Source organism: Amblyraja radiata, chromosome 23 (assembly GCF_010909765.2).
Source record: "Amblyraja radiata isolate CabotCenter1 chromosome 23, sAmbRad1.1.pri, whole genome shotgun sequence".
Classification (NCBI taxonomy): Eukaryota; Metazoa; Chordata; class Chondrichthyes; order Rajiformes; family Rajidae; genus Amblyraja; species Amblyraja radiata.
The window spans coordinates 23,097,829-23,111,279 of NC_045978.1; the positions used below are offsets into that span (position 1 = coordinate 23,097,829).

Below are 13,451 nucleotides of genomic sequence, written 5' to 3' on the forward strand. Positions count from 1 at the left end.
CAATTTTTACATCTACCAAGCCAATGAACCTATAAACCTCTACGTCTTCAGAGTATGGGAGGAAACCAAAGATCTCAGAGAAAACCCGCGCAGATCACTGGGAGAACGTACAAACTCCGTACAGACAGCATCCGTAGTCGGGATTGAACCCGGGTCTCCGGCGTTGCATTCACTGTAAGGCAGCAACTCTACCGCTGTGCCACCATCACCGCATCACTGTGGGCCGAAGGGCCTGTTCCTGTGCTGTACTGTTCTATTTTTTATTGTACAATTTTGTTCCTTGCTTCCTCCAGCAATCTACGTTTTGTTTGCTCCTGAATTCTTAGTTCTCTGCTTAAGTATTTTCGCGATTTAAATGTGTGACACGTTGCCCTCTGGTGGTGATGTTGATACTTGCGACAGTCATCAATGGACAAGGAAACCAATGATTCAATGGCACTTTATTCTCACATGGACCCAAGTACAGTTACATTATTTTTTTGCCACCCTCTGTTAAAACCAGGATTTATACGATTTCTTTAATACAGCGATGTGCTCAAAGAATCTTCACAGGAGCATTATTGGATAAATCATGGCATTAGAAACATAGGAAATAGGTGCAGGAGGAGGCTATTCGGCCCTTCTAGCCAGCACCGCCATTCATCGTGATCATGGCTGATCGTCACCAATCGATAACCCGTACCTGCCTTCTCCCCACATCCCTTGATTCCACTAGCCCCTAGAGCTCTATCTAACTCTCTCTTAAATCCATCCAGTGATTTGGCCTCCACTGCCCTCTGTGGGCAGGGAATTCCACAAATAACCTGATTAAAAAAATATTGAGTGTAAAATAATGAGTATGAGTCAATATGAGAGGACTAGATAAAGTAAATTCACAGAGTCTTTTACCCAGAGAAGGGGAATTGAGAACCAGTGGACATAGGGTTATGGGAAAGATGTAATAGGAATCTGAGCGGCAACTTTTTCACACAGGTGTTTGGACCGAGCTGCCAGAGGAAGTACTTGAGGCAGGTACTACCACAACATTTAAGAAACATTTTGACAGGTACATGGATAGGACAGGTTTAGAGGGATATGGGCCAAATGCAGGCAGGTGGGACTAGTGTAGATGAGGCATTGGTCAGTGCGGGCAAGTTGGGCCGAAGGGTCGGTTTCCACGCTATTTGGCTCTGATTCTAACTCATTTCTGATCTTTCTTGAAATTATCTAAAATAGTCATATTGACTGCTCCAATTAGCAAACGAAACATTGACATTGGTATCAGGAGACAGATAGTTGCTTCAGTCAGGACGATGCCTGGTTCTCATCACTGGAGATCAGGGGTTGAAGATCCCAGATACATTCGTAGGTCGGCGATGGTGGACATAACAATCTTGGCGGGAATGGTTTCCATGTTCAATCGCTGATAAGCTGCATATCGATGACACCCTCCGAAGGAATAGAAATAATCACCACCTTGTTGACCCTTAATCCACAAAACGTCGATGGGAGGTATGTTGTGGAGCTGCTCCGAGTTCTGCCGATGGAAGAAATAGTTGTAGTTGGGTCATTTTCAGCCAAGGATAGAAAGGAATATCAACCATTAACCAGCCTTACCTTTAGTTTAGATAGACACAAAACTTTGGGGTAACTCAGCAGGTCGGGCAGCATCTCTGGAGAAAAAGAATAGGTGACGTTTCGGGTCGAGACCCTTCCTCAGTTTAGTCATAGTTTTAGAGATACAGCGCAGACACAGGCCCTTCGGTCCACCGAGTCCGTGCCGACCAGCGATCCCCATACACTAGCACTATCCACTAGGGACAATTTATGATTTTTAAGCCAATTAACCTACAAACCTGTACACCTTTGGAATGTGGGAGGAACCCGGAGCACCTGGAGAAAACCCACAAGGTCACAGGGAGAATATACAAACTCCATGTAGACAGCACCCGTAGTCAGGATCGAAACTGGGTCTCTGGCACTTTAAGGCAGCAATTCTACCGCTGTGCCATTGTGCTGCCCTGACTGATTGCATGTGAAGGTGTCTGAGTCTCTGGAGAACATGGACAGGCGACGTTTCGGGTCAGGACCCTTCATCGACCTGAATTAGCCTTTCTCCTCACAAGCAAGAAAACAAAAATAATAATATGTGCAGGAAGGAACTGCAGATGCTGGTTTAAACCGAAGATAGACACAAAAAGCTGTAACAACGGCGGGTTAGGCAGCATCTCTGGAGAAAAGGAATAAGAGACGTTTCGGGTCGAGATCCTTCTTCGGTGAATAATATACTAGGAAAGCAATTATTTTTGTTTTTTCCCCTCACATGCACAGGTTGTATCAAAAACAAGAGGACATGGTATAAGGACAAAGGTGGAACATTTAAGGTACATACGCACACACTTACTATGTTTAAGAGGCATTATAGACAGATACTAAAACAGGCAGGACATAGACTACCACAGTGGGCAAATGGGATTAGTGTAGATGGGTAATGAGATAAGCAGTGATGCCTGAAATAATCATAAAATTATACATTTAAAACATTAAAAATGCACTAATGCTAAAAGTTAAAAGAAGAATTAAAAAGTTTAAGCTAAAATAAGTAATAAATAACAGGGTCGTAAACCAAAGCATCGCCTATAGTAGGGTCCCGACTTGAAACGTCATCTATTCAGTCTGAAGAAGGGTCCCGACCCGAAACTTCATCTATCCATGTTCTTGAGGGCTTCTTCCTGACCCGCCGGGTACTACAGCACGTCTTCAGGCAGCTTTTCATTGTACCTCAGTCCATGTAACAATAAATTAAACTAAAACTACAAACTAAAACCTATCCGTGTTTTCCAGAGATTCTGCCTGACCTGCTGCGTTACTCCAGCATTTTGTGTCTTTTTTCATCAGTTGCCGTGGGGCCAACAGTGATGGTTGTGGCATTCTCTCTGTCTCCAAGCAGCAGAGGTGGTGCCACAGTAATCGGCAACTGAGGTTTGGGCTGACTGTTAGGATTTTTTTTAACCAAAATAAACTTTATTCAAAATTAAAAAATATATACAAACCAAAAACTGTGCAAAATTCCTCCGACATTCTTGGTGGCTACACATGTACTCATGAGGGTTGAATTTAGTAGTGTTCACGGAATGTACTCAGCGCCCTTGCCACTCATGTGGCCCCTGGGGTGATATCACTTCCCTTGTTTGAGGGGCGTCTCTACCACTCCCTGACTCTAGACTGTGGTCCTCCCCCACAGAGCCTTGGCGTTGGTAACTGAGCGGGACAGGCGGCATCTCTGGAGAGAAGGAATGAGTGACGTATCGGGTCGAGCCCCTTCTTCAGTTCCTTCCTACACATTCCAGCAGCACTTGACATCTGTCTCTGAATGTGAAAAGTGGCCCCAGCAGGAACATCCTGGTACATGCGCTGGCATCGGCTGCAAGATCTGCCCCAACATTTAATCCAGTGAGAGAGAAAAAAAACAATTAGGCAGCGGAGGTCGAAGCGGAGAAAACAATGGCGACAAATTAAACGAGTCGGGAAACGGACAAGGAATTTACAGGAGGTTAGAGGGGAAAACACCTTTACACAATCAACACAATGGGCAGTGGTAACAGACCAGCCAAATAGATTCTTAAGATGTGTATCTTAAGGGATTGGGCACAAATCCAGGAAGTTGATAGTTAACTCATACAAAGCACTGACCCATCCCATGTTGAGCATTGTTTACTGTTCTGGGCACCGTACCAAAGGGGGGGATATCCTGACCTTGGAAGGAATACAAAGACGAACAAGTTAACTAATGGAATTAGACACCTGAGTTACGAAGAAAGACTAGGGATGTTTACATTGCACCAGAGTGACCCGGGCCCACGGTTAAATGTGAATTGATTACAGAATCCTCATCCTTGTTTTCACATTATTTCCATGATCTCGCTCCTTCCTATATCTGTAGTCACCTCCTGCCCAATAATATTCCAAGATATCTTTCTCTGCATATCCAAGGTATTAGACACTTCAACACAGACATCATTTGCAGGGACCCTCAGATTTGGAACCCCCCCCCCCCCTCCACCCCACCAATCTAAAGCAGTCTGAAGAAGGGTCCCGACCCGAAATGTCACCTATCCATGTCCTCCAGAGATGCTGCCTGACCCACAGAGTTACTCCAGTGCTTTTTTGATGTCAATAGCTGTGCAACGTCAAAATGTTGTTTTTTGAATTATTGTCACATGTACCGAGGTACAGTGAAAATCTTTTTTGGTGCGTGCTGTCCTGCCAGTGGAAAGATTATGCATGATGACAATCCAGCCACCCACAGCGTACAGATACAAGATAAAGGGAATAATATTAAGTGCAAGATAAGTCCAGAAAAGTCTGATTAAAGACAGCCCAAGGGTCTCCAATGAGGTAGAGGGTAGTTCAGGACTGCTCTCTAGTTAGTGGCAGGATGGGGCAAGTGCCTGATAACAGCTGGGGGAAAAAACAGTCCTTGATTTTGGAGATATGCAATTCCAGCAAGATTTCAACCAGATTGGTCGGAATAATTACAATGTCGTTTATTTTGTTTTTTTATATAGTACACCAGGTTTGGTTCACTTAAACCCTCAATATTCTAACAAGCATGTGCAGTTCTTTGTTTCCAAACCCGACCAAACTTCTTTTTACGCCTTTGATACTCACCTCCTTGGCCACCTTCACCAATATTTCCTTATCTACTAGTTTTATCTGTTAGTTGTCCAGCAGCTACTTCACTGGATTACTGGGCACAGCCTGGTCCATCATAGGTACTGACCTCCCCACCAGTCGGCAACATTCCATGATGGACATCTCGCTCTGCTGGGGGACCAGCAAGTTTCGTGCAGACCAAAGAACATCTTTTAGAAATGGCTTACGATGGATGGAAAGCATAGCCTGTCCAGACCGTGGAGGCAGACTTCAAAGCTTTGCGTTATGTTTGTATTGTCTATATTTTTGCATTAAACATTGAGGCGCTCACTCCATCACCCCGTATAATCAAGAGACTCCTTGATCTTTATTGTTTTCGGATCTCCTGGAGACAATGGAGCACAAAAATCCAGACTGACTCTTCAATATGATAGGAGTCAGGAAACTGGTTGAGTATAAGAGTCAGGAAGTCACGTTGCAGCTGCATAAACCTTGGGTTAGGATACATTTGGAGCATTGTGTTCAGTTCCGGTTGCCCATTACGGGGAGAATGAGGAGGATTTGGAGAGGGTGCACAGGAGTTTATCCAGAATGCTGCCTGGATTAGAGGGCATTACCAATAAGGAGAGTTTAGTCATAGAGTGATACAGTGTGGAAACAGGCCCTTCAGCCCAACTCGCCCACACCAGCCAACAATGTCCCTGCTACACAAAATTGCTGGGGAAACTCAGCGGGTGCAGCAGCATCTATGGAGCGAAGGAAATAGGCGATGTTTCGGGCCGAAACCCTTCTTCAGACTCTTCTACACTAGTCCCACTTGCCTGCGCTTACTCCATATCCCTCCAAACCTGTCCTATCCATGTACCTGTTTAACTATTTATTAAACGATGGGATAGTCCCAGCCGCAACTACCTCCCCTGGCAGCTTTTTCCATACACCCACCACCCTTTGTGTCAAGAAGTTACCCCTCGGATTCCTATTAAATCTTTTTTTCTTCACCTTGAACCAATGTCCTCACTTCCCCTACTCTTGGCAAAACACTGTGCATCTACCCGATCTATTCCTCTCATTATTTTGTATACCTCAATAAGATCTCCCCTTATCCTCCTGCACTCCATGGAATAGAGACCCAGCCTACGCAACCTCTCCCTAGAGCTCACACCCTCTAGTCCTGGCAACATCCTTGAAAATCTTTTCTGAACCCTTTCAAGCTTGGCAATATCTTTCCTATAACATGGTGCCCAGAACTGAACTCAATATTCTAAATGCGGTCTCACCAACGTCTTATACAACTGCAACCTGATCTCCCAACTTCTATACTCAATACTCTGACTGATGAAGGCCAAAGTGCCAAAAGCCTTTTTGACCACCTTATCTACCTGCGGCTCATCCTTCAAGGAACCATGCACCTGTAATCTAAGATCCCTCTGCTCTAATAACCACAATATTTGATCGTATAGAGGTATATTACCCTTGTGGCTAAAGGGATCAGGGGTATGGAGAGAAGGCAGGTACAGGATACTGAGTTGGATGATCAGCCATGATCGTATTGAATGGCGGTGCAGGCTCGAAGGGCCGAATGGCCTACTCCAGCACCTATTTTCTATGTTTCTATGTTTCTATGACAGGAATAGATAGGAGTAGCACAGAATCTCTTTCCCAGAGTAGGGGAATCGAAAACCAGAGGACATAGGTTTTAGGTGAAGGGAAAAAATGTAATAGGAGGGGTAACTTTTTCACGCAAAGGTTGGTGGGTGTTTGGAACGAGTTGTTGTGGTGGTCATTGTGGCAGGGACTATTGCAACATTTAAGAAACAATTAGACAGATACATGGATAGAAGAGGTTAGAGGGATATGGGCCAAACGCAGGCAGGTGGGGCTCGCATAGATGGGACATGTTGGTCGGTGTGGGTAAGTCGGGCCGAAGGGCCTGTTTCCACTCTTTATGACTATGACAATACTAGTGCAAAAATAACACAAAGTCCTAACCAAAGACAGTCCAGAGAGGTTCATTCTCGTCCAATCACGCGCGGCGGCAGAAACCACGGCCACACCGTGACAGCACGCCTGGCTCGCCCACCGTGGAGCCGGGAACCCACCTGAGGTCGTCCGAGGCACCGAAGACCAGGAACCGGGGAAGAGACGATGGCCACGGACGCAGGACAAAGGGTCGTTTTCAAGTTGGTGGTGGACACAGGAGAGGAACGGTGCTGCCATGACAACGGGCCTTAAAGGCCAAGATAAGACTAAGATAGGGTAGACAGTCAGAACATTTATCCCTGGATGTAAAGGTCAAATATTACAGGGCATAGCTTTAAGGTGAGAGGGGCAAAGTTGGAAGGAGATGTGCGGGGCAAGTTTTTCTTCACACAGGTGAACTCGCTGCCTGGGGTGGTGGTGAAGGCAGATATGATAATACCATTTGCACTGATACATTTAAGAACTTTGAAGCTTTGTGGGTGCCAGAAACACAGCGACTCTTTGTGTTCTGTCTCGGTGAAGTCCATTATTACACTACAATAGCTGCACTTTTATACTTAACTATGATTGTGCTTATGTATGGTATTGTATGCAATACTAAGAATTTCACTGTACCTAGGTACTCAGGTACAAGTGACGATAAAGTATCATCAGAGTTGAATCACCTCTGTATCACCTCCTCCACAGCTGACAATGGACCATTGTGGGCTCTTTGGTCATCGGTGCCGGCTCTGATCTGTTCTATATCTTTTCATGCCTCTAGTTTCCCTCTCCCCTTGACTCTCAGTCTGAGGAAGGGTCTCGACCCGAAGCGTCGCCTTTTCCTTTGCTCCAGAGATGCTGCCTGACCCGCTGAGTTACTCCAGCTTTTTGCAAAGATCCTACAGGCATTTTGTGTCTAGATTTATTCATCCGTTTGCACCACTTTCTTGAACCGGAAGATATCGAAAGCAGGAAGTTTCAACGCGTTAATATCACAACTCAATTAACAATAACCATCAACGCCGCAGACTGCCAGGTTCCTGTCGACTTTAAAAAATAACTACAATGCAGGAAATTAAAATGTTAGATTTTAACTGGCAGTCCAGTTAAGTATTAACAGTAAGGATTAGTTCATTATCGCTCGCATACAACAACCACTGAATTGTGGATACAAGGAATTGTAGATGCTGGTTTACAAAAAGGCACAAAATGCTGGAGTAACTGAACGGGTCAGGCAGTATCTCTGGGGGAAAGGAATAGGTGACGTTTCGGGTCGAGACCCTTCTTCAGGTGGGTCTAAAGTTCTAAAGAAAGGTCTCGACCCGAAACGTCACCTATTCATTCTATACCCCCAGGGATAGTGTCTGACCCACTGAGTTACTCCAGCACTGTGTGTCTGTCTTAGATATTTAAACCGACATCTGCATTTCCTTCCTACACATGAATAGGTGACGCTTTGGGTCGGGACCCTTCTTGTCCACTGAATTGTATCCCACCTACCCAGAGCGTTGTTGAACACTTCAATTCTAGATATAAATGATATGTTACATACCTGGATGGATCCCATTAAACTCCTGACTTTATCTTCGTCCAACACGGGCGGAAAGGGTCTGATGAGGATTCTCATGGGTACATTGTGAGTCTCCGGGATATTATCAGTGTGAATGCTCTGTATTCCGTCGGCTCGCTCCCCGCGGGGACTGTTGTTGTGCAGTGCTCCGGCGCTCTGTGTGTACCTGCCTCCGTCCATGTTGCAAAGTGTGGGTGAAGTTACAAAGCACCGGAGCGCGGCTTGAAGTTTGCTTGCGATCATTTGGCGTGGATACATTGTATCATTTCCAGTTGACGCACACGCGCAAAACGTGTATACACACACACAGCTATCCCATTCCCAGAACCCGGGTAAGTGCAGAAAGTAATCCCTGACGTACACTATACACACACACACAACGGGGACTCGTTTCCAACCGGTTTCGTGACCGGGAAAATTTAACCCATTTGTTTTTTTAATCCTCGGCATGTCTCTGTAATCAGTGAATCTAAATTTAAAACAAATAATTGCCCTCCCCAAAATGGAAGGTATGTTTTTTTTGTGGTCGCCACTCTGAATAATGTTTGTTTCAGCCTTTCAGGCTTTCGACAAGGTCCCACATAAGAGATTAGTAAACAAACTTAAAGCACACGGTATTGGGGGGTTCAGTATTGATGTGGATAGAGAACTGGCTGGCAGACAGGAAGCAAAGAGTAGGAGTAAACAGGTCCTTTTCACAATGGCAGGCAGTGACTAGTGGGGTACCGCAAGGCTCAGTGCTGGGACCCCAGCTATTTACAATATATATTAATGATTTGGACGAGGGAATTGAATGCAACATCTCCAAGTTTGCGGATGACACGAAGCTGGGGGGCAGTGTTAGCTGTGAGGAGGATGCTAGGAGCAGGGCTGGATTTAGATGAAGAGAGGCCCTAAGCTGTTCCACTTGTGAGGCCCCCGCCACGTTGAGGCAGCGACCGGACAGCCATGGCGGCCAAATCTCCCACAATTCAAAGCGAGGGAAAAAGTGCCCAGCGCCGACCAGTTGCCGTTGCAGTGCGCATGCGCAGGGCGGCCGATGATGTGTTGGCCGTGGTTGTGCGCATGTGCAGGGGGGAGGACATGCAGGCTGCAGCAATGCGCATGTGCAAGGCGGCATGCCGTGCCGGCGGATGAGGAGCGAGCGGAGCCCGGCGGCCCGGACACGGATAGCGGGGGGAGATGGAGATGGAGAGAGAGATAGAGAGATAGAGAGGGGGGCCCGCCCAGAGTTGAACGGTAGGTGTCCTGCCTTGGCCAGTGGCTCCCCTAGACCTCGAGGCCCTAAGCTTAAGCTTGTCTAGCTTCTAGGTAAATCCGGCCCTAGCTAGGAGGCTGCAAGGTGACTTGGATAGGCTGGGTGAGTGGGCAAATGCATGGCAGATGCAGTATAATGTGGATAAATGTGAGGTTATCCACTTTGGTTGCAAAAACAGGAAAGTAGATTATTAAATGAATGGTGGCCGATTAGGAAAAGGGGAGATGCAACGAGACCTGGGTGTCATGGTACACCAGTCATTAAAAGTAGGCATGTAGGTGCAGCAGGCAGTGAAGAAAGCGAATGGTATGTTAGCATTCATAGCAAAAGGATTTGAGTATAGGAGCAGGGAGGTTCTACTGCAGTTATACAGGGTCTTGGTGAGACCACACCTGGAGTATTGCGTACAGTTTTGGTCTCCTAATCTGAGGAAAGACATTCTTGCCATAGAGGGAGTACAGAGAAGGTTCACCAGACTGATTCCTGGGATGTCAGGACTTTCATATGAAGAAAGACTGGATAGACTCAGCTTGTACTCGCTAGAATTTAGAAGATTGAGGGGGGATCTTATGGAAACTTACAAAATTCTTAAGGGGTTGGACAGGCTAGATGCAGGAAGATTGTTCCCGATGTTGGGGAAGTCCAGAACAAGGGGTCACAGTTTAAGGATAAGGGGAAATCTTTTAGGACCGAGATGAGGAAAACATTTTTCACACAGAGAGTGGTGAATCTCTGGAATTCTCTGCCACAGAAGGTAGTTGAGGCCAGTTCATTGGCTATATTTAAGATGGAGTTGGAATGGCCCTTGTGGCTAAAGGGATCAGGGGGTATGGAGAGAAGGCAGGTACAGGATACTGAGTTGGATGATCAGCCATGATCATATTGAATAGCGGTGCAGGCTCCAAGGGCCGAATGGCTAATCCTGCACCTATTTTCTATGTTTCTATGTTTAGTTAAAGGGTGATTCATCTTATCACTAAGACGGATGCATATCTGTCCCTCTATTTAAAGGTTCTGCGACGCAAACTGCGGCATGTTGGACATTACCTTCTTTACGAATTATATCATGTGGCCAACTGCGCTGTTGCTGTGATTGTGTTCAGTTTGAACCCTGCTAGAGAGACTCTTTGCAGAAAAAAACTATAGTAAGCTTATGAGAGGTGATCTTAGAGATATAGTCATACAGCGTGGAAACAGGCCCTTCAGCCCAACTTCCCCACACCGACCAACATGTCCCATCTACACTAGTCCCACCTGCCTGCGTTTGGCCCATATGCTTCTAAACCTGTCCCATCCATGCACCTGCCTAAATGTTTCTTAAAGGTTGTGATAGTACCTGCCTCAACTATCTCCTCCGGCAGCTCATTCCATACACCCACCATGCTGTGTGTGAAATAGTCACCCCTCAGGTTCCTATTAAATCTTTCCCCTCAAACCTTAAACCTATGTCCTCTGGTTCTCCCTTCTGGGCAAAATGCTCTGTGCATTTACCTCTCACAAGGGAGAGATCTTCTGTAGATCTTCTGTGGGGTGTATAAGATCATTGATATGTTTAGAAGGAAATGTGCCAAAAGCAAGGAGTCGTGTGGATGGGACATGTTGGTCAGTGTGGGGAAGTTGGGCCAATGGGCCTGTTTCCACACTGTATAACTCTATGACATTATCCACTCCAAAACTCCCCAAAGTGCTTTACGACCAATTATGTAGTATTAAAGTATGGTGTCTATGGGAATTGAGGCACTAATTTCTGCACAATAAACTTCCTCAAAGATTAATGGGTGAATTACTTAATTAAACTTTTTTTTTTCAGTTTGCTGATAAGGTTTAAACATTGACAAGGCAAAACTCCCCCAGTAAAACTACGGGAGCCTTCACACCCACCAGAAGGACAGAGGAAGGCTGCGCAGCGGTAGAGTTGCTACCTTACAGCGTTTGCAGTGCCAGAGACCCGGGTTTGATCCAGACTATGGGTGCTGTCTCTATGTAGTTTGTTCGTTCTCCCTGTGACTGCATGGGTTTTCTCCAAGATCTGTTTCCTCCCACGCTCCAAAGATGTACAGGTTTTTTGGTTAATTGGCTTGGTATAAGTGTACATTATCCCTCGTGTATGTAGGATAGTGTTAATGTGCGGGGATTGCTGGTCGGTGCGAACTCGGTGGGCCGAAGGGCCTGTTTCCGCGCCATATCACGAAACCAAACAAAAAATCTCACCTAGGAGATTACACTTTAAGTTTAGAGATACAGCGTGGAAACAGGCCATTTGGCCCATCGAGTGCGCTGACCAACGATCAGTGCTATATACACCAGTTCTACCCTGCACACTAGGGACAATTTACAGAAGCCAATTAGCCTACAAACCTGCATGTCTTTGGGATATTGGAGGAAACCGGAGCACCCAGAGTAAACCCACGTGGTCACAGGGAGAACATACAAACTCTGCACAGACAGCACCCGTAGACAGGATTGAACCCAGGTCTCTGTCTCTGTGAAGCTGCAACTCTACCGCTGCACCACTGTGTCACTCCTAACAATGTACTGTGATACGTTCAACAGTGTAGCACACTTTCAGTAATGCATTAAGAGTCCCTCATTTCTTTTGTATTCCTGCTCTTTCACTTAGCCCCTCCTTGCACCTATATCGTAAGACATAGGAGCAGAATTAGGCCATTCGGCTTTACATTTCATTCCTTTCTCTCCTTATCTGACACCTTTTGTCTCCTTTTCATCTCTACCCATTGTCACCCACCCCACCCATCTGCCTATCAATACCTCCTTCGCCTCCTGTATCCACCTATCACTTGCCAAGCTTTGTGCTGCCCCCACCTCTCTTTTTCAGCTTCCTCTCCCCCCCCCCCCCACTGACCTGAAACGTCGTCTCTCCATTCCCTCCATAGACGCTGCCTGACCCGCTGAATTTCTCCAGTACTTTTCCAGTTTTGCTCAAGATTCCAACACCTGCAGTCCCTTACACCAACATTAGGAATATCCACCTGGATTGCTAGCCCTTGTGACTGGGATGGGATTTGATCCCCAAATTTCTGGCTGATAACGAGTGTACTACACAACCAGTGCCGACCGTGAAATAGCATCGGAAAAAGCCAGATGACTGGCGTGCGGCAGTAGAGCTGCTGCCTTTCAGTGACAGAGACCCTGGATCGATCCTGACTTCGGGTGCTGTCTGTATGGAGTTTGTAGTTTCTTCCCGTGACCGCGTGGGTTTTCTCCGGGCGCTCCAGTCTCCTCCCATATTCCAAAAAAACATACAGGTTTGTAGGATAACAGGCTTCCATAAATTGTAAATCATCCATAGTGTGTAGGACAGTGCTAGTGAACGGGATGATCGCTGGTCGGTGTGGACTCAGTGTTCTTGGTTCTTGTTCTTGGTTTTTTGGTCCTCCAAAATATTCCAAATGGAATTTAAACTGGAGGTGGTGGAGGGAGGAATTAAGCCAGAAAGGGTTTTTGGGAAGAAAGTGCTACCTTAAATTTAGTTGCATCTGGTTGGGTAACTATTGTAGGGTGAAGATTATTCCATGCTTTAATTGTGCGGGCTGAAGACTCTCCACATAAATCCAACATTGAGATTCCAATCTGTTACCGATTTCCTTTAACCTTCTGTTCAATATGTTAGTGAGGTCTATTCTAGGAAGTGCCATTAACATCCTGATTTACTCCATTAAATAAACCAGCTCTCACATTCCCCTGCTGTTTATTTAATGGTTCTAATACTGATTAAAATTGGACAGCTTCGAGGGTTCAATTTGTTTTTTTAAACCTTCCACTGGCAGTGATTTGGAACCAAACCGAGGTCAGTGAACAATCTGGGAATCAAAACATTTGTCCTGTGCCCAGTTTTTTTTTTCAAATAACTGACTTGTTTGGAAGGTTAAACTCACATTGTATCTGGTAGCTTTCAACACTCATCTACACAGTCCCGATGCTTTTTCCACACCAGTCAATGAATTTCTGGATGGTGGAACCATGAACTAATGTCGTCAGATCTTCCTGAGAGGATGCTTCGTGATA

At 45.9% G+C, this 13,451-nt stretch overlaps 1 protein-coding gene across 1 annotated transcript; it reads right to left on the bottom strand.

Annotated features, from left to right (window-relative positions):
- Positions 1–1,024: 1,024 nt before the first annotated feature.
- srxn1 (sulfiredoxin 1) lies at positions 1,025–8,584 on the bottom strand. The gene is made up of 2 exons (XM_033041792.1): positions 8,150–8,584; positions 1,025–1,516 (listed from the first exon to the last, which is right to left on the bottom strand). The coding sequence occupies exons 1-2, from the start codon at positions 8,423–8,425 to the stop codon at positions 1,307–1,309; spliced, it is 486 nt and encodes a 161-aa protein (XP_032897683.1). The 5' UTR covers positions 8,426–8,584; the 3' UTR covers positions 1,025–1,306.
- Positions 8,585–13,451: the final 4,867 nt, after the last annotated feature.

Bases quoted from the DNA above. Each gene is read 5' to 3' on its own strand.
- srxn1 (XM_033041792.1), bottom strand. From the start codon at position 8,425: ATGTATCCACGCCAAATGATCGCAAGCAAACTTCAAGCCGCGCTCCGG. The intron at 1,517-8,149 runs GTATGTAACATA...TTCCATCGGCAG, and splicing joins GTTTAATGGGATCCATCCAG to AACTCGGAGCAGCTCCACAA.